This window comes from Arvicola amphibius, chromosome 3 (assembly GCF_903992535.2).
Source record: "Arvicola amphibius chromosome 3, mArvAmp1.2, whole genome shotgun sequence".
Classification (NCBI taxonomy): domain Eukaryota; kingdom Metazoa; phylum Chordata; class Mammalia; order Rodentia; family Cricetidae; genus Arvicola; species Arvicola amphibius.
Genome location: NC_052049.1, coordinates 144,532,260 through 144,559,444, shown reverse-complemented (window position 1 = coordinate 144,559,444; position 27,185 = coordinate 144,532,260). Strand labels below are relative to the sequence as shown.

Sequence of the window (27,185 nt, the reverse complement as noted above, 5' to 3'; positions counted from 1 at the left end):
TCAAGTGAGTTTCAAAAATCCCTAGAAGTGATATAAGAAATGAGAGCCTCAACTGCAACTGTTTATCTTGACAGCATATGTCATTCTTTGCACATAGGTAATTAAGCGTAAGCACATATGCTAGATTCTGAGATCGAGACTAATACTATAATGCACATTAAGTTGAAGCAGGACCAAGCCCCTCCCCCCTGCATCAAGGTTGAGCAAGGCATTCCATCATAGGGAATGGGCTCCAGCTCATGCACCAGGGATAGATCCTGATGCCACTGCCAGGAGCCCTTCAATCAGACCAAGCTACACAACTGTCACCCACAAGCAGAAGGCCTAGCACTTAAGAAAGCTTTCTAAATTGCAACTTTAAGAATGAATAGGAGTTGTTGAGGTGGAGGGGGATGAAGGTTGCCATGGAGAGATACCTTTGCGAAGACCTCTAGTACAAAGAGTTTGATAGTTAAGAAGGACCATGAGGCACAAGGCAGCAATGGAAGGTTTGCAGCAGTCCAAGAACTTAGAATGTTTCAAGAATATGATATTAAGGATGTAATAGAACATGCACAATCTGAGATGTATCTAACAAGACACACTAGAAGTTTATGTTTGATGAAAGTTTCATGATTCAGGGAATTGTATGAGAATGAATTACCAAACATTATCTCCTATTCATTTTTCGGAAAAATTAGAAAACAGTTAAATCTAGAACCTAACAAAGCCCAGTGCCTTGATGTGATGCTCAGTAACTGTCAGGACCTCCCGTGAGGAACACAGCAAGATGCTTTCACGCACAACATTGCCTGATACAGAATGACTAATGTTGGGGAAATAATTGACAGCAAATGCTGGCAAGGATGTGGGAGGAAGGGAACCCTCATTCACTGCTGGTGAGACTGCAAACATAGTGCAACTACTGTAGAAGCCAGTGTGATGAATTATCAAAAAAAGCTAAAAAGAGACCTACCAAAAGGTCTTGACATCCTATTCTACAGATACTTGCTTAGCCATGTTCAAAGCCATTATGTTCATAATACACAGGGAATGGAAGCAAACTGAACATCTTTCATTTGATGAATTGATAATGACAATGTGGTATATATACACAATGGGATACTATTCAGCCACAAAAACATGAAATCATGAAATATGCCAATAAATGGATGGAACTAGAAAATATTGTACAGAGTAAGGCAACCCAGACCCATGTTTTCTTATTCATAGATCCTAACTCTGAAATTTTACTTAGGAGTACATAACCTGGAGTAACTTCAGATAACAGGAAAGTACAAAATACCAGAAAACCTGGGGAGGGTGGTGCAAAGCAATAAAACAGAGGGAGAGTGGTATGGGCAGATAAGAATAAGAAGGTATAAATCTACATCACTCTCCCGGTCTGATAAGGCCATAAATTCATCAGAACCCACTACTATTACTTCTCTAATCCAGTATAATTTCTAACTTTATTCTAAGTATTTATCTTTATACCTACACAGTTCAAAGAAATTTCTTTTTCCCTCAAACAGAAAACATTACAGAAATCCACAATAGGTCAAAGTGCAGAGAACAGGAGTCCATTCCCAACTGTCACATCTACAACACAACCCCTACATTTATGACTCAAAACTGACGCAGAAAAGGGGTTGGAAAGATAGAGGACCAGATGTCTTCCCCAAGGTGGTGTCTTTTATATACAATCAGGAGGCTGCATCTATGGAATCTCAACAACATGAAATATACATGCCAATGTGGATGGAGGAAATGCCACCTGCCTCGCCTCTAGAGAAGAGCCAATGGAATTAAGTGGTTGCTGAGAGAAGTAGACTCAGTATTCTCCAGGGATGAGCCCTCTGTTGGTTGTACAACACCAGATGATAAGCCCTACACACATGTAGACAAAGTAACACTACACTAAGTTATACTTATAAATTCATGTGCATGTTATATGTAACAATAATAATTAAGCAATACAAGTCCATGATTTTGAGGAATGGTGGAAACGTGGGAGCAGGTACATGAAGGAGAGGAGAAGAGGGGACAAACAACATAAATACAGTACTCATACACTAAAATCTCATAAAATTAAAATATAAACTCATCCTTTAGATTCAGTACAGACTTCAGAAGCCAGCCTTCTATTGGAAAGATAAATGATATTCTCAAGTGATTTTGTTGGTTTCAGCTCTGGAGGCAAAAAACTGAGAGCCGAAGAATGGAGTCAATGGGAAAACACAAGAAAAATTAACATTCTCAGAAGCTATTAATATTTCAGCTTTACATATGAGAATACACAGGGAACAGGCAACTTTGGTAGCTTGTCCAAGATAACAGAGTAACATTTAGATCTCAGATGTTCACGTTTAAAAGCCCTGCATTTAACCATCGTGTGACATTTTGTTTTTCAGAGGTTAAAACTCAATAGACAGTAACAGAAGGAAAAAAATTTAGTTTGTCAGAAATGATTGCTATGCATTATTCTCTTTAATTTATACATTTATAAGTGAATTTCTTTACTAATATATTTTTATCTAGACATCATGATTCTTGGGATTAGAAAAGAAAGACTCTTGAGTAGTTTATGTTTGATGGGTAATTATATAGACCTACATTTATATTCAATATTTCTTTCATATTTTTCTTTGCTGAGCTTAAATCCATGGCATTTGTGGTTAGTATATAAAAATTTCAACACATATATTCATTCTGAAAAGAAAGATCTTGTGACAGAAGCACCGGGAAAAGAGACAAAACTGCTAGAAGTGAAAGCCACAAAGCATCTGGAACACAAGGTGGGAGCGGCAGAGGGACTGACACAAAGTAGGAGAGCAGTTGACTGGCTTCCTGATGCCACTCAAAAGGGGCACCACCCACAGTGGTCTGAGCATTTCCATATCAGTAATTAATCAAGAAAAGGCTCCTGAAAACTCGCCTATGGGTCAGTTGATGGAGTCACTACTTTAACTGGTGTTTCTGTTCACAAATGACTTCGAGTTGAGAAAAACTAACCACCACAAAAAAGGAGTTGGCACCATGGCCTCTTCTGGGATAGTTTTGTGCATCTTGTAGGGGCTACAAAATATAAATCTTTTCTAGAATTTGTTGCTTTTAAAGACAGTTGTTTATCTGTTTAGAGACAGAGAGACACATACAATTCCTTACATGTTAGCCTATTCACACCCTAATATATCTATGTAGTGACCCTGAAGGTCATTTACCGACATTATAAAATAACTGCTTCTGTTATTTGGTTTCTTGGTTATTTGAAATATGTAATACAATGAAGGGGAGAAAGGGAGGCTCCTGATCCAGCATGGATAGCAACAGAGGGAAGAAGGAAAGGGGGTGAAGAGACAGGAGATGAGAGAGCAGTAGTTACTTGCCACCGTTTGCTAATTTTCACTGACCAAATGAAACCAAAGTAAAGGTTGACAAATTCTAAAACACAGGTGTAAACAAAGAGCGTAAAGCCGCTTTGGTCCTTTCGTCAACGCAGGTGCATATTCATATTTTGGTACCATTGGGAAATAAAGTGCTATTCTGCATTCAAATGCCATTAGGTTATTTACAACTAGATCTGGAAGTTTCATATTTATCATCATGAAGCTTAAAGCCAAATGTCCCTTGTTCAGGAGCACCAAAGATTAACAGATTAGAATGTTTTCCACATGTCCATTTTTACTGTCAAGAGAATTTTAAAGACGTTTTCCAGCTTCCGCAGCTGAACCAGATGTCAGTGGATCCCACAGAGAGATGAAATTGGCAGAGTAGCCTTCTCATAACCTCAGGGTTGTTTTTATCAGGGATCAGTTTAATGTCTAGGAGCCATTTGTTGCTGAAGGCTATAAAGTTTTGGGGTCCCATTTGCCACAATTAAAATATCTGCTGACTTGCGAAACCAGGAGTCTTTCTTACAACTTTTCCCACATAGCACTGTAATTGATGCTGATGTTGGCGTAAGAACTGTAAAAGGTCTCGTTTTCGCTGTGTGTTTCCGGTCTCCGGTTTCAGAAACATCAGCACAGAATAGTTCACCAGCCACAGATTGTGTTGTGCAAACACATCCGGGGGGCTTTATTTACTCAAGTGGTCTCTTCACTGCATTCTCAAATGACTGAAAGATCTGATGGGCACTGGCTAGAATAACTTTTAGGGGTAAAGATCAAGTTTTATTAAATTTTCATTGATAGCTTTGGTTCAGAAAGTCACGGCCAGAAGCCCAAATGTGGCTATAAAGGAATACTCCCCTTTTTGTTCTTTAATTTTTATATTTCTGTCACTTTAAGTGTGGAAACATATTTTTAAATTAAATAATTAAATGGACATACTTCTACTCCCTACGCAGTAAATGGAACATTACTAATATGTTGGGTTTTCCTGTAAGCTCTGCCTGGTCATTTACCCCCTTCTTTCAGAAATTTCAAGTAATTCCATGTATTTACATAAAGCATTACAATTTAAAATATTTGGGTGGGGATTTTTTATTTGAACCTTACAGATTGGCAATATTGTTTTATATGGTCCTTTGAAGTTTCTCATGATGTCTTTCAGGTTTTTACTTTTTCCTTTGTCATGCCAGCTTGCCAAGAAGCTTGTCTAAAACACCTTCATTTCTGTTAGCATGGGATTGTTTGCATTATTTTCTCTAAACTATGTCTTAGTTTCTGTCCATGTGTTCATAATCTTATTATTGTAACATTGTCTATGTCTACTCACACAATGTATGAGTCATCTAAGTCTGACTTGGTAACTCTTACATTTCCGTGGCTATATTAGGACACTTGCCATATAGGACATCCTATAACAATCATAGAATCTGCTTATAAATACCAACACAGAGAATTGACACAGAATTTATAAGTTTTGCATGAACAAATAGATCAACTTAAAGTTGTCATTTGTTCAAATGTTAAGTCTTCCACGCCAGAAATTTAATCTTTCCATGTACCTAAATACTAGTTTTCTCCATAGTATTATTTTACTTATGAATATCAAATATATTGCTAGATAAATGTTTTATTATTTGATATCTTAATGATTACATAGTGGTAAATTTACTATATCTTGCAATGAGTTTTTGCAGCTAAGCATACCCATACATATTATGATTTTTATATATTGTGCTTGTGTACTGTGATCTTGTTGTATTTATTAATTTTAACAATTTTCCTAAAATCGCTTTGAAGATTTTGAGTATAGAAATAGGGTATCTGGAATGAAAACTCTTTTATTATAGATTTTTCCTGTCTATGTCATGTACTTCTGTTCTGGTTAGAATCTCCTACTTTGTTAAGAATGTCAACAATTTTCTTGGCTTTCATACACTATATTTTGATCATATCACCTCCCAAAGTACTCCCAGACCCTCTTCATGGCAATAGCCAACTTCCTGTTTTCTATCTCTCCCTCTCTTAAAAACAAAATTAAAAGTGAAAATCATTTAAAAAACAGTAAAACAAACAAAATAAAATAGAACAAAAATCCTCCCTCCCTCTCTCACATGGAGTTGATCAGTTACTTATGGAGATGGTTGTCCTGGAGTGTGGATGATAACCCGGTGACACTCCTTTGGAGAAAATCCATTTTCCCTTAGGGTATAAATTGCACATAGACATTGGTTAAGGGTGGGAAGAATGTCAATGATTTTCTAAATCATTAAAGATTATCATAAATCTTTTTCTTTTATTATATTGATAAATTAGTTTTACAACCACTGTTTCTGACTATTTCTACTGATCTATCTAAAACTTTTTATGATTTTAAGAGTCAGAATATCAGAAGGTCTTCTGAATCAGTCTTTAGTAGAAATGGTTGCATAAACAAGACCAAAACAATGGCAATATCAATAGACATGCTAATGTGGAGGGAGCGAAAACTTCATGGGTCTCTTCTCTAAACAAAGAACTATAGTCAACAAAAGATTGTTTAGAGAAGAAGAATTAGTCTCTGCAAGAAGAGTGCCTTTGCCTTAAATGGCTATCCAATACAAAATGGCCAGACCTGAAATCATATGCATATCAGCAATACTTTAAATTGATTCTAAAGGCAGAGAGAAATGTAGAGCTCAATAAAAAATCAATAAAAAAGGTTGTATTTATATATGTATGCATGTGTGCATGACAAAAATAATTAAAGAAAAAGAAGCTGTCAATCTGAGAGGCTGTGAGGAGTTCAAGGGAGAGGTTGAGAGAGGAAATGTAACGGGAAAACGAAAAAATTTTATTTTGTTCTTCAAAAGATAAAAATTAAAAATAAATAAATTTGGAATGTAGAGAGGAGCAGAATGCCTCATGACTGCATTAACATTACATCGGGGATCTCTGCATCAATGACTGCTTCTAAAGCAACTTTCAAACTTTTTCCCCTTGGCCTGGGGACATGGGTCAATCAATGGAGTGGACCAGGACTTGAGTTTAGATTCCTAGCACCACACAAATGCTAGACACAGCAGCACACCTCTGGTACCACAGTGCTGCAGGTCCTGTGAGATACCCTGTATTCAAAAATATGTAGAGAGCAAACAAGAAAGACAAGCATCAGTGACCTCAGTCTTCCACAGGCATGCTCAGATACATGTATGTACAGTTGTGTACATGTGCAGGTACATAACATACATGGGGAGGGGGATCGTCTAGGAAATAGTTTACATATGTTTTAGCTTTCAGTGATATGACAACTTCCAAATGATTTGTGGGGGGAATAAATTCAGCTCAATTTCATTGACTCATCTTACGTGGAAATCTTGTTCACTAGACCATGCTTTGTTTATACAAGCTTCCGATGGCATGTTACTGGCTAAAAGGGGATTTCGTGTCAGATTCTTTTCATGCTAAATGGGTATATTCAATATATTTAGGGGGAAGTATACCTTTAGAAAATCATTCCTCACTAGTATCCTCCTGCCAAATTTAAAAACCGAAAGACTAAGGCTTCCAGTGTCCTTGTTTCTCTAACTCTTGTACTTGCCTAGGACAATGACTTGTACTGTGCAGACCTTTAAGTAAGTGCCTTGATCTCAAGTCTACTTAAGCTAAAATGGACCTCAGAGACCATCACCAGAGTGACCTCTACATTATCTAACCAAAAGACAAAGGTTATGGATAGAAGGCCCTTGTTCATCTAACTTGCTCTCCACAGGTAGATCATATATTATGCAAAAGTCATTAGTTGCTTTTCTTAATTTGTGATGGAATATCCCACAGAAGAGAACTGGAAATGTTGCAAAAATAAAATGAGTAATAACTGCCATAACCTCAATACTACGCTGTCTTGGAATTTCCTCTGCCAAACAAAACAGTTCATTTCTTCTGAAAGCACCCCAAATGAAGCTTTCAGAACACAGGAAGAACATATTCCATTTCTTTGCCAGAATATAGCATAAAGGACCTTTAGTGTATTTCATGATGGAGTCCTTATTCTCCTCTGAAACCCAATAGCCTGGGTCATCATGGCTAGCCTTTCTAGCAGCATTTTTCTTTTGCTTTTCCGCTGGAACTGCACATTAACTCTGCCTGTAGCACTCTGCAGATGCTCTAGTCTATGGTTCCAATATGTTCCACATTTCTCCAGCAAACTAGTTCCAAATGCTCGATAAACGGACAGGTTTCTTATACCCCATTTCTCAGTATCAACTGTTTTGTTTTGTGGTTCTGTTGCTGTTGTTTTGTGGTGTTATGTTTTTTCAGACAGAGTTCATCTGTGTAACTTTGGCTGTCCTGGAACTCACTATGTAGACCAGGCTAGCCTCAGACTCAAGAGATCAGCCTGCCTCTGTCTCCAGAATACACACACACACACACACACACACACACACACAATTTTAGATAAATATAAAATAATGATTCCCTATGTATTTTTCACAATGCCCCCCCAAAGCTCCCTCCCCATTTCCCATTCTCCCCTCCATATCCCCTATATCTTTCTATTTCTCTTTCTCTGTGTGGAGTTCTCCCAAACACAGTCCTTTTTTACTTTCCTGGTTCTGTAGTTACTCCGGGGACAATACTCCCACCTGTAGAAGGGGCGATAGGAATCACAGATGAGAGGGGCGCATGCTATTTGTCTTCCTGGTTTGGGCTATATCACTCAACATATTTTCTAATTCCATCCATTTATCTAGATAGTATCTTGGTGGTAAACCAATAGCTGTCTAATTAGAACCAAAGTCTCTTAACCGGGGGGGGGGGGGGGGGATCATACCAGACACTATAAATGTAGCTGGTAAGGGCACGAACCCACAGGAGTACCTACTACTGCCGCTTTGCTTACCCAGTCTAATTCCGAACTATATTGTAATATGTATCCTTACACCCACAGATAAACGTAGATTGTACCTCAACAACGAAGTTTCTTTTCATAGCAGGAGGAGAGCATTACAGCTAGAGCTGCGAAACAGCTCCCGCACCTAAGATTCAGAGGACATAGTTAGTGGAAGAGAAAACAGAAATGTGATAAGAACCAGAGGACCAGGAAGTCTGCTCAGAGACTGTATCAGGCCTGCCTAAACAAGTCCCAAACAATTTCAACACTGGTTAGCATCCCAGTGCAGAGGGTAGCCCCCTCTAGATGAAGCTTACAAGCAATTAATGATTGTGAGAATAAGAATAACTACACCCCAGAGATGAGCCAAGTAATCAGTCCTAGAAACATACATGCCAGCACCATTGAATGGACTCAGGCTTGTATTTTTATCTTTATTGGACTGATGTCTTAGTAATAAAAATGATTTATTTTGTGGAAATGCAAAATTCATGCTTTATTGGCTTAATCTTTTATCTTTCTAAAATCATGTTGTCTTTCTTACAGCGGAAGTGCATACTAATATACTCAATGGTCACTGGGTATAAACTCTTACATTATTTTCAAGAAGTGCTCCAATATGTCTGTGTAGCAAAAGGAAATGAGTTCTGGAGAGATGGCTCAGTGGTTAAGAACATTGGCTGCTCTTTCAGAGGACCAGGGTTCTATTCCCAGGAGCCACACATGGCAGCTCACAACTGTGTGTAAGTACAGTCCCAGGAGATCATATGCCCTCTTCTGACCTCAAGAGGCTCCAGGCATGTACATGGTGCTCAGACATACAGGCAGGCAAAATCCTCACACATGAATATATATATGTATATATATGTATATATATATAAATATATATGTATATATATATATATATATATATATAACTTTTAAAAGAAAAAGCAAATACATTTTGGTCTTTACAGAAAATCTATTTGTATAGGCTCCGACTTTCAGTTAAAAACAGAAAGTTTGGGTTATATAAACAAATGTCTCCAAGGACGCTTACTGGAACAAAATCATATCAAGAGCAATGAGCGTTGTTTAGTTTTCTGTAGTTACCGTGAGAGCAAAGTAAAAGGGAAGTAGTCCTCAGACACACTATTTAAACCACATTCTTCTTTTTTAACCTGACGAAATTAGTCTTAAAAATAGTTTCCACATCCTACAGAAAAAAGTTTTCCCCAAGAAATTTCTCAAGGTATCCACATGTTTAAAATAAATACATTTTAATATTTTATACATGAATAAGCATGAATCTTAGCTTTATTATTTGGATAATTTTCTCATAGATGGCCAGACTATTTCCAGTCCCGATTTGATGAGGTGAAAGCAATTTGCGGTGTTAGATTAAAAAGGCTCAGTATTTGAAAGCAGCCTCACAATGCACAATACCAGTATTTATTAATTTCACAGTATCATGAAGGTTAAATTCGAGTTGGAAAGGCAGTAAGAGAGTTTGGTAATTGCAAATCACATGCTCTGGAATCCCTCCCTGGAAGCAGCCAACGTTTCCAGTTCTTTATAAATCTCCTCACCATGCAACGGATTCTTCAGTACAAATTACTTGGGTCCAATATGCTGAATTATTTCAGGTTGCTCATTGAATCAAAGTATTTACTAATTGACTTCCGTATGGTATTTTGTATCCCAATAGGTACATAAGAAAAGCATTTTTATAGAAATAAAAACCATCTTACTTTTCTTTTTTTTTTTTTTTTTTTTTTTTTTTTTTGTTTTTCAAGACAGGGTTTCTCTGCAGCTTTTTTAGAGCCTGTCCTGGACCTAGCTCTTGTAGACCAGGCTGGCCTCGAACTCACAGAGATCCGCCTGCCTCTGCCTCCCGAGTGCTGGGATTAAAGGCGTGCGCCACCACCGCCCGGCTCCATCTTACTTTTCAAATATTAATTTTTATTAGGTGTATATGTGTGATGTGTGGGTGTTTGTTGTATGTGTGCAGATGCTGGTGGGTCCCCCGGACCTGGAGTTACAGATGCTTGTAAGGTATCTCTCAAGGGCTTCGGAAACAGATCTCAGGTCCTCTGCAAGAGCAACAAGCGCTCTCCAGCACTAAGCCGTCCCTCCAGCCACATCATTTTGTTCAGAAAATCATTTTAGGAGGCTTATGTAAGAATCAAGCTTTACCCCCAGCTTATAAATTTAAGTTGTACTGACTTAATTTTTAAATATGTTCAAACAGAATAACTACCTACTAATAACTTTTCATCTTAAGTAAATTATTTTTCAATGGTTTTGTCTTATGCTATGAGGAGTACACATAATTACTCGGGAAACATGAAGATTAGAGAAGCTTGTGAAATCACGGTCCTAGGCATAATTTTGTTTTGTTTTGTTTTGTTTTTACTAATTAAGCAGTGTGGAAGCCTCATATGGTACCATATCCCTGGAATCCCAGCACACAGGAGTTTGAGACTAGCCCCCAGTGCTCAGGTACGAGGTCCTGCCTGGTAGCAAGTCTTGTAACCTCAGCCCTGGAGAAGTGGGACAGGTGAGTTCCTGGGGTTCAATAATAAAGCAGTCTCTCAATAAACAAGGTATGAGGAGGGGAGAGGGGGGGAACTGTGGATGGTATGTAAAATAAATAAAATTTTTAAAATAAAATCAAATAAACAAGGTCTAAAATTAAGAACATAGGAGGCCGTTTGTTACTGCCTTTTGAGGAGAACAGCGATACTATATGGGGCTGTCCTTTCCCACCTAGTTTCTTTAAGATTCTTACCATAAAGAGATACAATATATTGTATCTGTTGAATCCTCATTGCAACTTTGGATTAAAACCCACTTAATAATGACATAAGATCATTTAATTGTTCTATCGAATCAAATTTCCAAGTATTTCATTAAAAATTTTTGTATCTATATCCATTAAAATAACTGGTCCATGGTTTTTCCTTTTTTTGTCTTCATCATTTCTTTTTGTTGTTGTTTTTGAGAGCTTTTCTGGAAAAATCATATTGGAGTCAGTTCCCTGGAGGAGTGGTAGAAACTGGCAGTGAATCTATCTGTTCCAGAAATGTTCTTGTTGTGAAATTTCTCATTACTGCTTTAGCCTCATTATTTCTCAGACTGTGTTTGGTCATCTGCATTCTCTTGGTTCGTTTAAATAGGCCACATGTGTTTAGAAATTTATCTATTCTATGTTTTTCAACATGTTGAAATAGGCCAAAATTTTCTCTAATTATTCTCTGACAAAATCTGTGAAATACCCTATGCTTTATCTCCACTTTTATTAAACTGCACTTTCTTTTGACTAGTGAAACCATTTGTTGACTCTCTTATTTTCAAAGAACCAATTCTCTATTGTTTGATCTTTGTATTGTTCTTTAAGTGCATCTCTGCACTGATAATCATACTTCTCTACATCTAGTCAGTCTTTGTTTGGCTAGTTTTCTTTTTCTAGGACCAAGAATACATGACTAGATTGTTTGAGATCTTTTTTAGGATGCACTAGCACAGAGATAAAGACGTCCTACTTATAACTGCCATCGTTGTGTCTCACAGGTTTTCGTTATTCACGTTTCATTTTAATTTGTTGCTAGGATTTTAAAAAAATCATTTCTCCCATTGTCTTTAGTAGCCAACCAACATTCGAAAATATATCGTTCAATCTCCATAGTTTCTTTTTGTCTATCTGTTCTTTTAATAAGATTTATTCTTGCCTATGGAGGGATACCTTGCTCAGCCTAGATACAGGGGGGAGGGCCTTGGTCCTGCCTCAAGTGATGTGACAGACTTTGTTGACTCCCCATGAAAGGCCTCACCCCCTCTGAGGAATAAATGGGGGTGGGTTGGGGAGAATGTACAGGTGGCATGGGAGGACCGGAAGCAGAAGGAATTGGAAATGGTATGTAAAATATGATTGTTTAAAAATACAATAAAATAAAAAAGATTTAGTCTTACCAGGTTTTCATGGTTGTGATTTTATCTCTCTTCTTGGTGTGTGTGTGTGTGTGTGTGTGTGTGTGTGTGTGTGTGTGTGTGTGTGTGTTTTCTGCAGGGCTGACTTAGTTGTTTGCTGTAAATTGTTTTAGCTTTTGTTTATCATGGAATGTCTTTGCTTCTCCTTCAGTTTTTAAAAACAATATTCTGGGTACAGCAATAGTTTGGTATATATTTGTCTCTCTTTCTTTGCCTGAAATTTTCTGCTGAAGTTTTGCGTTATTCTGATAGATTTCTCACGACAGCACTCATGTCTAACAGCTTTCTGCTGCACACTTAGATTTTTAATAATTAGATGAGATGGAGGAGGCTCTCTTGGTCTTCTATAGTGAAGTTTTGTATTTGTCCTTTAGTCCTTTACTTAAATACCTTCCTCAGGACATTTCCTACTTTTTGGTGGTGACTTTTTACCCCTCTGGGATCTGTAACTGAATTGTCACTTCTTCTTAACTTCTATAGCTCTCTCTCTCTCTCTCTCTCTCTCTCTCCCTCCCTCCCTCCCTCCCTTCCCCCCCCCCTCCTTGTGATGATATTGGCTCTCCTCTGTGACCTTACCCCTTCTTATTTGCAGATGGTAGAAGAAGCTTCCCATCCTACCCTAGAAGTCCCCGCATCCTTTCATTTGTTGTATATCTGTTTACTTAGCTGTTTAAAATGCATCAAATGAATGAGCAATATATAATGCATATATTTATAAATATATTTGCTACCCAATGCTCTGCACTGTTTCTTTGCTTCTAAATAAGATACACACTAAAAGTTAATAGTGTTGGCTAAGGCAGTAATCACAATTGAGTGTCACAAGTTTGCCAACCAAGTGTACCATTATCAAGAAATTCTTCTGGAAATTCTGTGACTTGTCTCAATTTTGCACAATTACATCCTTTGTAACAAGTAGGAAGTGAAAAAAGAGAAAGACTTGGCTAGGTAGTAGAGGAAATCGCTTTAAATCCTCTTTGAGAACCACATAAACCAATTACAATAAGAAAAACTTGTAGTTTGGTGGCATTTTAACATGGTTTAGTAAGAGTCTACATAAAACCATGAATGCTTTTGATGTAAAATTAGGTTAATAATTTAGTCTTTCTAAAAGAGAATAATAAACATATGGAAAGCATTATAAGAAAAGGCACACTAGCTAGAGGTCTATTAAATTTAAGAAAAAGCATGTAGTGTTTCTTCATGAGAAATATTGGCCTTTCTGCTCTGTCTCTATGCTAGCAATTAACATGTGACTGTTATTTGTAGCATTGGATCTTATTCGTTTTTACCCTACTTTACCCAATTATGAAGGCTCAAAACATTTTAACAGAGAAAAATGAGCAATTGTTTTATATTAAGTAGATTAACCAATTTGTTAAACTGGTGTTTTATTTAGGGACTTGGGGAATATGAAACGGAGTAAAACTCAGGTTTTACATAAAATTGGAGGCACATCTATAGGTCCATGTATGTTTCTTCCATTACTAAATTATTGCACATTTTATCACCTCGTTTTCTTGCTCTATTGCTTTTGAGTAGTTATAAATATCCCACACTTATATCTATAATCAGAATAATATCTCTACATTAAAATATCTGATAATTATGAATTATTAATGTTCACATACCCATGTGGTCCTCTGAGTTACATGTTTAGGCAATAAAAGACACATAAAACCTGAGACTCCAAGAAAGGCTCCTCTAGTAGCTGATCCACTGTGCTTTCCAGACTGAGGGGGACATTCCTTTTATCACTCCCCTCTGTTTCCTACCCTGATAGCCAAGTTTCTGCTTAGTACATGTCTCTTCGCCTAATAGGAACTTCTAGTTTGGAACACTGCAAACAGTTTCTCCACCCCTGAATTAAAGCAAATGATATCCACTCCACCTCCACCACAAATTTTACTAGAAACCACTTCAAAGATTCCATTAAAATGAAGTATGGCCGCTGCCTCCTGCAGCCAAGGTTAGCTGTGTTCCTAATGAAGCTGGGCTCTCTCATTTCCCCTGCACTGAAACTTTAAGATTTTTTTTCCAAGATTTTTGTTTCTTGTTATCTAAATTTAAACCTGCCTCTTTTATTGTTGTTGCTGCCATTTCCATTAAAAGTTGGGCTTAAAAATAGTCTCTGGTAGATTTTTCTTCATGTAGGACTGTTAAAGACCAGAGACATCCCAATGCCACACCCATCTGTCTTCAATGAATTTAAAATTATAAAAGACTGAAAGATTGTCTGAATTATGCACAGTTACCAGAAAGTGGGAGTGTATGTCTTCCTTTAGTTTTCAATATTTTATCAAACTATATGCAAACAAAATTAAAACTGATATACAGAAAAGAAAAATAAATAAATAATTTTGAAACATTAGCTTCCTTTGCCCACCTCCGCTTTTGACCATTTTCTCAACAGTTCATTTATGTACAATATATTTCTTAATATACAAATTGCTGTGACACTTTTTAATCTGTATGTTTACACTGAAACTATAAATGAAGTTCTTGGATTTTATGGAGTTGGATGAATAGCACTCCTTTCCCAGGCCATCTTGCATCCCTCCTATCTTCTGCCTTCCATATATACATAGAGCTTATCGATATTAGAATGGGTATGACAGAATATATAATCACAGGTTCTTAGAGCTTTTACATACTGCAAAAGGAGTTACTGAGGACTACAATATCCACCTCTTCTCTGATAAATACATACAAATTGCCAAGAGCTTAGCTTAAACAGAAATAGATTAGAATCCTTTCAGAATGTGATTAGAAATGAAGGGTCCTACTGATACATAAGTATTTGAAAGTAATTCATCTTTCAAATTCAATGTAAGGCCAAGCTCACAACTCATGAGGGCTACAAAATTTATGATGCACGAAGAGAGGACTTCTATCTATCTTCCATTTATAGTCAATGCCATGAAAAATAAGCATGCTTATCTTCCTCGCATGGGGAGAATCGTGCCATTGTTGTTTATCCTTTGATTAAGAGTGCGTTCTTTTGAGGAGTCCTGGACACATAAGGATTTTTTCATGTTCCCCACGTGCTTGGATGAAAACATGTATAATGTTCCCCTATATGACCAGCACGGGATTCCAATGTTCCCCAACATATGCAAGGAATGCAGAGTATGCCACTCAACAAATCAAGTTCTCTAAACCTCAATCTAATCTCTCACTCCATCTTCCCAAGATATTTGCCTCAGTGATTATTTTTTATGTTCTTGAAACACACACATCCCTGGGAATTATTTCTTCTTATTCCGTAGGTTAATCTTAACAAGTACAAACATATATAATGGCATTCTGAGAAATGCATTGTGACTAGGTTCCATCACTGTGCATCATATAATGTATTTACACAAACCACAGAGTGGATCACTCTGCATGGCCTCTTGATTCCGTAAAATGAAACACATGAGGTTGTACAAGCATAATATTGCACTGATTCTAAGTGGGTTTTTTTTTTTAATAACAGAAGTAAAAGTAAAGCAGCAGTAGGGCTGGGCTTACTGCTCAATATTAGAACACTGGCCTAGCATATATGAGGAGTCCTCAAGTTTGATGGCCAGCATCAAAGACACACACAGAAAAGAAAGGAAGAAAGAGTTTAAAAAATACATAAACCAAAAATATTTGCATACTTTAGTTGTCAATACTAGTTGTAAACACCATATTTATACAATTATATATCCAAGTTTACAATATATTTATACGCACTAGACATGACTTCGATGGTGTATTGTTATATATTAGCAACATACATGTTTGATCACAGCAGCATCAAGGCACATGGCTAATCATCACATTAAGGCACCACAATGACCACTGGATCCCTTGGAGACATAGCTTTTCAGCAGTAGTATCATCACAGAAGCACACCACTGCATGTGTAATTTGTGGTTTACATAAGCGTGTTAAGTATTTAATATAAGTATAAAATAATAGCAATATATGACATTGCTATAATTCTGCAGATATGCTTTTCTTGACAATTAAAATCACAATAGATACAAAAATATCTAGTACCTAAACAAGCAGTATCAACAGGTAGACAATAAAGACTTTTGTCTATATTCTGAGATTCTACACTATAAGCCTTTATCCCCAATAACCAAACTACCATCCATAGACTAATAAGCATATTATATAAATAAGTTACTACTCATAATGTGAAAATATAGAAATAATGAGTAAATATCAGACTTGTGTTTAAAGCTTAGGCATGTGTTCAGGAGCACATACCCTGAAAAATCATGAGGTAATTGTTTTTTCTTCTCACATATAGAACACAAGTCAAATAAGCTCCTCCCATCATCTCTAAACATCTGTCAATATTGTACATGTTGCAGTCTTACAAACTGCCTTTTAGTCTTACCAAAACAAAGCTGTAATAGTATTATCTCTGTCAAAATTTTAGCTGTACAGATATCAAATGAGTCTATTTTTTCATACAATTAAGAAAATTTTAAAATAAAATCATTTAAATTTATTCTTTAGATAATCACACTTAGAATAGCATATAATTTAGTGGTTCTTAATACTCTTAACTTTTTATATATTTTCCTTAAACCATATAAAGGGATCTATTTGATTAAAATAAAAAAGAGTTCTATTAAAAGCGAGGTTGTGGGCTCAGTGGTGGGGAGTGCTTACCTAGCACACATAAGGCTTTACGTTCAATTCCTAAGTGCATGTGTGTGCATGCAATGTGAGCTTGCAAACTTTAGAAAAACGCTTTAATAAAATAGTTTCTGCTCCCACTCCACATATATTCATCATAGAGCAACCAAATTAGCAAAAGATCCCTTGTTTCATGATCACAACAGTACATGCTACTGTTTTGTGTCTTTACTTCTCAACATGTCATAATATTCAACTGCATTAAATTTCATAGCTGAGGTACATAAACATTGAAATTAGAAGTCATAGATCTAATAGAATTTATACTCTAAAAATTAAAGACCACCAACTTGGCCAAATCATATAAATAGTAATGAGACCTCCATTTTCCTAAAAAATTATGTAGCATTTACAAATATTTCATGTGTGTAGCTGTGCTGAAACATCATATTCATAGAATTTTAACATAAACTATACAATACATATTGTTTAAGCATTATATTTGATTTGCACTTAATAAATTTATTTCACTAAAACTCTCAACATGCTTATATCATAGATAACTGTACATGCCTATAGAATAGCATGCCATAGCACGAGACTACAAATACCTGAAGAGCTGTTAGGATATTTGCGAGGGCTTGTCCGTATGTGTCGTGGCAATGAACAGCAAGAGCCCCTAGAGGGATTTCTTTCATGACACTTTCCAGCATCATCTTCATGCTGCCTGGAGTGCCCACTCCAATCGTGTCTCCCAAAGAGATCTCATAGCAGCCCATACCATACAACCTCTTTGAGACCTGCAGAAATGCAAACCGCTGGTAAGAAAATTTAAGTAAGCTGATTCCAACCCTGTGAGTTGTGAGTAAGCATCACCTAGAGATAAAAAATTACAGCGATGATGAGTTTGCTCGTGGAAAGTGTTTGCTTCAGTTTACCAGTCCTCTTTTATGGTCATTTAAGTTTTAAACCCTTGATCAATATTTTGAATGAAATTGTTGTTATATTGTCTGTTCAAGTTTGTCTTCATATATGCCCACCCATCTATTCTATCTATTTGTGTTTAAGCTGTAATTTCACATAAATTTCTCAACTGTAATTGAAAAGAAGCATTGAAGGTCTACATAGGAAGTAGTGTTTCTTTGGGTATTACATCAGAGGTCATGAGACATCAACAGTAATTTCAATTCTGATGTTAAGTAGCTTAGCAATAACAATCACTTACTATTTCTAGCTTAAATTTTCTATCTTGTGGGTGAAGGTGCTCACATCAGATAAATTTCAAGTTATCTTCCAGCCTAACCACCAACACTACAATGAGAGAGCAGTGAGGACTCTGCAAAGACAGCATGGTATCTGGGCAGAGGTTCTATAATCAGACAAGAATGGATTTGACTATTAGCTCTCACCCAGATCATCCCTTTAATACTATACTGGGTTGATCATGAGAATAATCTACTGGTGCTTCAATTACTAATTTGCCGAATAAAGATAACAAAATGTCCCCCATCTAGAATGCTTTCCAAAGCCTTGACAGTATGCTCTCCATACTTACAATAACCATGACATGCATGGCTGCAAAATAAAATAAAGGATTTTGTTTATTCAACTTGTGCTTGTCCAGAATCACCTTATTCCAGGGCTGTGGTAGCTGAAAGGACTGATGAGAAAGCAGAGAGGACCAGGACCAGTTGTTTGTTGGTTTGGGTTTTCTTGTCAATATCATGGATATGTGCAGAAACCAAACTAAAATAAACTCTGGACAAAGAGCCTAAAGGACACTGGCCACTGGCCTAGAACCATCAAGTTGGGGGGAGGAGGGTGTGAATGCCTTGAGATAAAGTAAGCTTGAAAAGGGTGAGAGGGGAGAGCCTAAAACATGTTTGGAAAAGTACACACACGCACAAAGGTTAGTAGGTTCCAAACCAGTGAAGTGTGAAAGGAAGAGAGCATTCCAAAGCAGGGAAAAGTCAAATGTTCAAGAGAGTGCCACGAGCAAGCAAAGAACAGGGGCATTAAGTGTGAAGAAGGCTGAGCGTCTGCAAAAGTAATCATGTTTCAAATAGTCATTTCAGAAAGAAAAGAATAAATTTGCAAAACGTATTAGGCTAGCACAAAGATCTCTGCAGCATGGCTGCTGATCGTGATTTTTTAATACTTCTAATCTGTCTGCAAGGCTTCAGCAGCACCCCAGTTGTTATGATTTAAAAAAATGAGTATGTAGCTCTTCCATGTAGAACAGTGCAATAGGGGGACAAATGGTCTGGTGTCTCCAAGAGGTGGACATAAGTCTTAAGGCCCCAAATCAAGTCCTTTGGAAATATTCCTTTAAAAAAGACAATGTATAATGGTCTGTGCAGGTGCATAACACAGTCTTGGATGCAAGTAAAGTGATATAAAACCTAAGCTTCATCACTTCCTAATATATTTGCCTCTGTAACCAAGGACCTTTAATAAAAGACCTAATGAGCTAGTCTTCATTTGAAAAATCTTCAGTAATCTTCATAGTTCCAATGAGTGAGCAAGGAAGGAATTATTTCAACTAAAAGTTCAATCTACATAACTTGGGGTTTACTAATGATGTAACGTTTACTATTTCAGTGTTGTATTACAAAATATATGAAAATTTACAGTCTTAGCAAAAGTTTACATTAATATACTTCATCTACAAGTAAGTTTCTAGACTAATTTCCAAAGTAGAGTATTTGACATACATTTATAAGAATTATTGGTAAAGAAAGAGTTAGGATACAATAAGTAGATTTAATAAGCCAATATGCAGATTCTTAATGACTATAATCTATTCCCATAAATTTGTCTTAGGAACATAGCCTGTATAGTAATGAAGATCACAAACAAACAGAAACCCTGAAACACATGCTCTATGTAAGTATGACATGTGTGTGCACAACTGTCTGACACTGTGATGGGACCTGGGAATGCGTTTCTTTGGCTAAGGTCATGCACAAGCAAGACAGAATTCGCTACTCTTTAAAGTATCTGAATCATGACTCAGTTATCACCCACCTTTAAACAGTTATAGCTGATAGGCTTATGTTGAAATGAAATGACTAGCTAAGTAACAAGGCACATCTTCAGCGAAAATTTCCCAGCCATACTTCTCGTTGGTCTCTGCTACTAAAATTCCATAAACAATAAACTGTCTAATTTTACCAGTAACCGTAAAGGCTGGAGATATTTCTTACTTCTGCGACTTTCTGTGGTGTAATGCTTCCTTCATATGGACAGCCCAGAGCACAAGACACATACCTACATTGAAAATACAGAACAATATGATCTTTCATTTCCAAATTTCCAAATGAATAACAAAAATACATCAAGCTATAGCAATGGTTCTTGACTATGGGTCTTGACCCCTTTGATGGTTGGAAACCCTCTCCCAGAGGTCACCTAAGACCGTGCAGTATATCAGATATTTACATTATACTTCATAACAGTAACAAAATTGCAGTTGTGGAGCAGCAACAGGAATAGTTTTGTCATTGGAGGTCACAAGAAACTGTACTAAAGGGTTACAACATTAGGGAGGTTGAGAAACACTGTACTATGTTCATTGATGCTCTATTCATAACAGCAGAAATAGAAAATAACCTAAATATCCCTCAACAGATGAATGAATGAAAAAATGTGATACATTTACACAATGGAGTATTACTCAGCCATTAAAAAATGAAATATGCTGGTAAATGGTTGGAACTAGAAAAAAAATCATCCTGAGTGAGGTAATTCAGACCCAGAAGAAAAACTGTGCTATGTACTCACTTATATGTGGATATTAGTCAATGATAACCAACATATAGTCTTCAGAGCCACAGAGGTTAGGTATAGGGTAAGGGACTAGGGGGAAACAGATAGATCTCCCTAGGAAAAGGAAATAGAATAGATGGTTATGGATGGATGAGGGAGGGGGCTGGAACAGAAAGATAAAGTGGAGAGGAGAGAGAAGATGGGGACAAAAGAGGGAATATGGGAAGAGATGGATAAAATTAAGAGTCATTTCACAGGTAGTATCGTAACTTAATATAGTAGAAACTTCTAATATATATGAAGATGATAAATGAAATTACCAAATAATAGAAACATAGAGAAGTTGAGTTTGTACCTGTAAAGAGTCTTCACCCCTATGTGTTATCATCTTTGGCACAGGAAGGTACTCCACACTTTGGTAAAACTAAACACCAACCCAACTACAAAGCCTTCGATCTTCAATGGTGACCTGCCTGCATGATAGCCTAGTACAATAATGGCATAAAGCTTATGGAAGTAACAAAACAATACCTGATTTGACTTAAGGTCCAATGCACAAGTGTTGACAGAGGTTTCTGTCCCACCTGGTCCTGCAGCCATTTAGTCCCAAAGAAACACACAGAGGTTTATATTAATTATAAACTTGTTGGCCTATTAGCTCTGGCTTCTTAATAACTCTTATATCCACATTAACTCATAATTCTTGTCTGTGTTAGCCAAATGTCTTGGTACCATTTATCAGTTAGGCACTCTCATATTGCTTCCTCTGTGTCTGGGTGACAACTGCAGACTGAGCCTTTCCTCTTCCCAGAATTCTCTTATTCTGGTCACCCTGCCTATACTTTTTGTCTGGTCACTCCAGCCTGTACCTCCTGCCTGGCCAATCAGCATTTTATTAAATTAATACAAGTGACAAATCTTTACAGGGTACAAGAACATTGTTCTTTGGGGGCTTGCCAACAAGCTCCCAAGTAAATACACATGGAGTCTTAGTCTTATTCTTTCTCGTGAATGCCCAGCTTTAGCTTGGCTTGTGTGTCCCACAGCACACAAGATGGAATCCATTCCTGACTCTGCTTAGGTGATGAAGAACCTGAGACTAGACAGCCCAGCAGCCTAGGATAAAACATATCCTACTGTGCTACTGAAATAATGTAGTAATAAAATGACTCCTAATGACATTCTGCTATACTCATAAGTCAGCACCTTGTTTAGCCATCATCAGAGAAGATTTCTCCTGCAGCAGATGGAAACAAAAACAGAGATCCAGCATCCAGAAAATATGCAGAGGTTGAGAGATTTTGAAATACTCAGCTCTAAAAGGAACAGGGAAAAATAAGATTAAGGAGTGAGAAAAGAAGGAGCCAGCGACCTAGCCACACAGCAAGACATGAAATAAGAAGAAAAGATATTAAGAAACAGTGAAAGGTAAAACCCCAGAGGCAAAACGTAAATGGAATAACTTAAGTAAAGCTTGGGTACAAACAAGCCAACCTAAAGCTGGACATTCATGAGTAAGAATAAGATTCATGTGTATTTACTTGGGATCTTGGTGTTAGGCCTCCAAAGAACAAAGAGTCATAGAGTTTTTTTAAAAAAAGGAATGTCTCAATTAAATCCTCCACTCCTTCTGGTCTCTGTGTTTATATCTGATATAGTATATGAAAAATATTTTTAATAAAATGAGAAAGAGAGAAGAAAAACAAAGCATGGTGGTGCATTCCTATAATTCTGTGCAGGAAGAGAGTTATACAGTTTTGAGGGCAATCTGGGCAGTTTAGGAAAGACAGTTACGTAACAAGACCTTGTCTCCAAAACACAAATCAGAAAGAAAGAAATAAGGAAAGAGAGAAAAGAAAGAAGGAAAGAAAGAAAGAAAGGAAGGAAGGAAGGAAGGAAAGAGGGGAAATGGAGAGAGGGTTGGAAGGAGGAAGAAAGAAAGGGGGGACTGACCATCATCCATCTAATCTGAGCCTCCTGTTTTACTCTGATGTTAGGTAACATACATTTACATGAAACATTGATGTGGGAGGTCCTTCTGTCTATGTGTTGCTTTTATTAGTTAATGAATAAAGAACTGGCTTGGCCTATAGCATGGGAGGAGGAAGCCAGGGTCAGAGAGAAGCCATGGAGCTGCAGGAGATAGATGCCGGGAACTTTAGCCGGTAAGCCACAGCCATGTGGCAATATACAGATAAATAGAAATGGGTTAAATTAATATAAGAATTAGCCAATAAGAAGCTAGAGCTAAGGGGCCAAGTAGCATTTTAATTAATATAGTTTTCTGTGTGGTTATTTTGGTTCTGGGCAGACAGGACAAACAAGTGGCCTCTCCTCCAACGAAATATAAACCTTTGACCTCTAAGTAAACACTCTACGTATGAAAAAAAAAATATGTCAAAGCAGATGTCTGAGTTTTAGTTTTATGTACCATATTTCAGGAACAATTATTTCAAGTTTTCTTGCAGGCCAAAATCTAGGCCTGTTTAATGGTGGAAGGTTAAAGGTAGCTTTATAAGCATCTTCTGCTACTAGGAGGTGGTGATGCACGCACAAGCCAGTTCCTGGGCGGTAACCGTGTAGTACAAGCCATCCGATAGTCATTCAGAAGCTGCCCACTGAATACAGAGACTCATTATCCCTCGCAATAAGGCTGCCCTCACCTTCAAGGTCAGGATCGTAATCCGTGTGGCATCTAGCCTCAGGCAGCAACAAGAGCAAGACATACACACTGTGCAACACGATTTAGATAGATGGCTTGGCTAATTCAGGTTGAAAACTGGATGTTTTGAATAAATGTGTTGGGCTATAAATCATTCCTTGAAGTGAGAGTTGGGGGAGACTGCCCTTCGTTCTTGGCAGTTGTGGAGGTTGCTGTTCTAAAAGTTGGATGCTCAGCAGAACTGAGCGTCCAATTGGAAAATGTTGTATAGTGAAGGAAGGCCTTTACCTTTACAGTGAGTGTCTTCCACTAAAGAAATAGATCACTAGTATTTCTGATGCAATATATTTTGGAAACAAAGCACACTTGGTTTAGGTTGCTTTTGATTGACAGGTAAAAAGGTAAATAAGGACTGCACTGATTGTGACTGGAAGGAAGTCTGATGCCTCACCTCCATCTAGTTAAGTAATAAATATTATTTACATTATAAAAACAAGTTATTAGAATAAGACATTAGATCACACAATTATCTTTGCTTTCTGAACATAAATAAGATCTATGAGTTTTTTTAAATATTATTTAATTAATAATTTGTCTTATTCTTTAGTCTCATAATTTCATTTTAAGTTTTTTTTCTGGAAAGTTGAGCATAAATGCCACAGACGCTGTTCACAGATATATATTCTTGCATTTTGTAATCTTCTGAAAATAGATAAATGACTTAGGCTCCTAGTAAACAAGGGAGTAATATGCTTATGCCTCACATAGCTCAAATGTCAGAGGTAAAATGGCAGCCTGTATCACTCTGGCCAGACACAGGTCTTTCGTGTTTTATGCTTTGAATTAGACTTTTTATTTTATAACTATACATTTATAAGGACATGAAGTTGGAAGAGGCATTCAAAAGTGAAGAAGAGGTAAGAGGATTTGGAAATAATGGGTGATTAACATGATCAAAATGTGCGTGTGTGTGTGTGTGTGTGTGTGTGTGTATGTGTGTTTGTGTGTGTAAGAATGAATAAAATACAAAAATAAAACAGAAAAATGGAATCATATTTAAATTCAGTGCTAAGTTAGGGAAGAAAATGAAGTACTCAAACAATTAAGGATCACACTGCTATAGTTGTATTTCTAAAAATGAATAATCCTCTGGAAAATCCAGAAATAAACTTCAAATTGAGATAAAAGGAAAAAAAAGTGTGTTGGGAAGCCCACATTTGTCTACATTACAACTAGTCCACTGATTCGGTTTCATGCTGCTTCCTTAACTTTCCAGTGAGAAACACTCTCCTCCAAATATTGTTCACATTTTGAAGTAGACAAGGGCATTTGTATGCCCTTTATTGTAAAGGTAAGAAAGGCAAAACAACCCAGTTTTGCTTTGAATTTGAAGGTTTATAGACCATCTCTCTTTTTTATTGTGGTTATATAATTTGACCTTAAATACATTATTATGACAATGGGTGTGTATTATCTTGGATTTAAATTTTTTACAAGCTCTTTACATGAAAATTATCTATTAAGCTACAAAGATAATTAGATACTTTTAAAAAGCTTTATGGTAGAAAGTTGAGAAGATAAATTTCAATAGAAAACATGGTGTGGTATACTCTAAGTCTGTTTCTTCTCCAAATGACCTAGGCTTAACTCCAATCGTCACAACTTCCTTCCTCAAAATGTCTTTAACATTTCACTGATTGGTTTTGTGTGTCAATTGGACATAGCTAAAGTCATCAAAGAGAAAGGAGCTTCAGTTAAGGAAATGCCTTCATGAGATCCACCTGCACGACATTGTTTTCAATTAATGACCAATGGGGGAGGGCCAAGCCCACTATGGGTGGTGCCATCCTCGGGCTGGTGGCTCTAGGTTCTGTAAGAGAGAAGGCTGAGCAAGTCAGGGGAAGCAAACAATAAACAACTTTCCTCCATGGCTTCTGCATCAGCTCCTCCCTCCAGGTTCCAGCCCCCTTTGAGGGCCTGTTCTGAATTCCTCCAATAGATCTAGAAGTGTAAGCTAAATAAACTCTTTCCTTTCTACTGGCTTTTTGATCATGGTGTTTCATTGCAGCAATAGAAATCCTAACTTGGACATGCTTTATTATTATTTTTAAATTTGCAGTGCTGATGATCATTAAGCCAAACATCTTCTCTTAGTAATTGTTGAATTATTCCGCCGCTATGGATTTTGCTCACCTCAACTAAATGAATTACAAGGTACAGTTAAATCCATTTCCCAGAATGAATAGTATTATCATCATATCTGAATATTTTTATAATTATTAGAAAACAAACTACTGTCTTTCTTCAATAACAAATAATTTATTGCAGGAACAACTCCAAATCTATGCTGCATCTTCTCACCTTGGAAGCAGGCAAAAACAAGTGCCGATTTTCCCCCTTTCTTTGGTTCCACCATGCTAATGGCCTCCTTATCTTCCTGTCTCTGTTCTCTACTACACTGTTTTCTAATGGTTTGCACATGGCTCTATTGTAAGAATCCCAGGACAGTGAATTCAGGAATGACATTACATGATATTTCAATTCAGAGCAGCCATGCAAACTCCTAAAAAAGAAAACTGGCTTTTTGATCTATGACAATTTTTCCTCCTCTGTTGCCCTTAAATGGCATTTCTTATAATGAAAGCCAGCAATGTAGATCCAAAGCAATATAGTTCCTACATGAAAAGGCAAAGGGTAAGGATCTCAAATACACCTGTTTTTACAGAAACAGCTCTAATTTACTGATACATGTGAGTCTGATATAACACATAACCACATCTGGATAGTTGAATCTTAATGTCAGATTCACATCCCAGCTCCCCTGGTATCAATCCAATTCTATATTCCATAGGCTATAAACATGGTAATTATACTTAATGGGATGTAATCTCACAATGATTACTATAAATAAATATGGTTCATAATATATATATATATTCATAAATGGTGATTTGTAAGTGAACTCTAAAAACAGATACTAATGCAATGAGTTGGGTTTCGTGAGTACCCTCGTACTGGGATGTCCATGTGCCTTGCAGAGCTGATAACCTCCTCGAACCTTCCCATACTTTCTTCAATGGAGCAGTTAATATTCTTCTTGCTGAAAGATTCAGAAGCAGCACCAAAAACTGCTATCTCAGTGGCCCCAGCAGCAACCTGAAAGACATAGTGTACAGCCCAATGCTAACATGTTCTAAAGTCTTGTGAATGGTAGCAGGAGACGGACTACCCTAATGGCATGTCTGTCTTCTCATGTTGCATTAAGATTTAAAGCCAGATTCCTTTCTTTTTGCCACTTACACTGTTTTGAAATGGAAAATCATTTTGTAGTAACAAGAATATTCCACAAACTACAATATTCTTAAGATTATGAGACACCTAGAACACAGTGATGATGAACCAGTTAATTCTGTCTTTCATCATGTTATCCTCAAAACACTTTAACCATAATTATGAGGGAAAAACATGTACCCCACTAAAGCCTGCATTTTTTTAGGAAAAGATTATTTTGAAACCTGTTGTTGCAAGAGAGCAATACAAACTACTTGTTTTTCTTTTCTTCCTATATTCCAACAGAGAATGTCTTTCCAACAGAAAATATTTTCCCAATTCATCACTTAGATATTGCTGTCTATTCCTTTTGCCCCTTTGTTGTATTAATACCACCATACTACACACGACCACTGTAATAATAATTTTAAAAGTCAAGCTTCCAAGATTTCTAAGATTCATGGGTAAGACGTCATGTTAATGTCTCACTCACTGACTAGGATTTACATGCCCTCATCTCTGATCGCCTATTAATACATTAAGAAGAAAAAGAATTTATCTTTTGCCAACATTTAGTTTTGTTCCACTGTTTAAATGTGAATTTTGAACAAATTAAATGAAAGTTCTATTTCATTAATAGAAATAATTA

General features: G+C 36.8%; 1 protein-coding gene across 1 annotated transcript in view; it reads right to left on the bottom strand.

Annotated features, from left to right (window-relative positions):
* The window catches only part of Hmgcll1 (3-hydroxymethyl-3-methylglutaryl-CoA lyase like 1), a 122,064-nt gene that overhangs the window by 30,688 nt on the left and 64,191 nt on the right, over positions 1 to 27,185 (bottom strand). The window contains exons 5-7 of the mRNA XM_038323767.1: positions 26,274 to 26,422; positions 20,043 to 20,106; positions 17,448 to 17,636 (exon numbers count right to left, since the gene is read on the bottom strand). Coding sequence (XP_038179695.1) covers positions 17,448 to 17,636; positions 20,043 to 20,106; positions 26,274 to 26,422 — 402 coding nt within the window. The remainder of the gene's footprint in view (positions 1 to 17,447; positions 17,637 to 20,042; positions 20,107 to 26,273; positions 26,423 to 27,185) is intronic.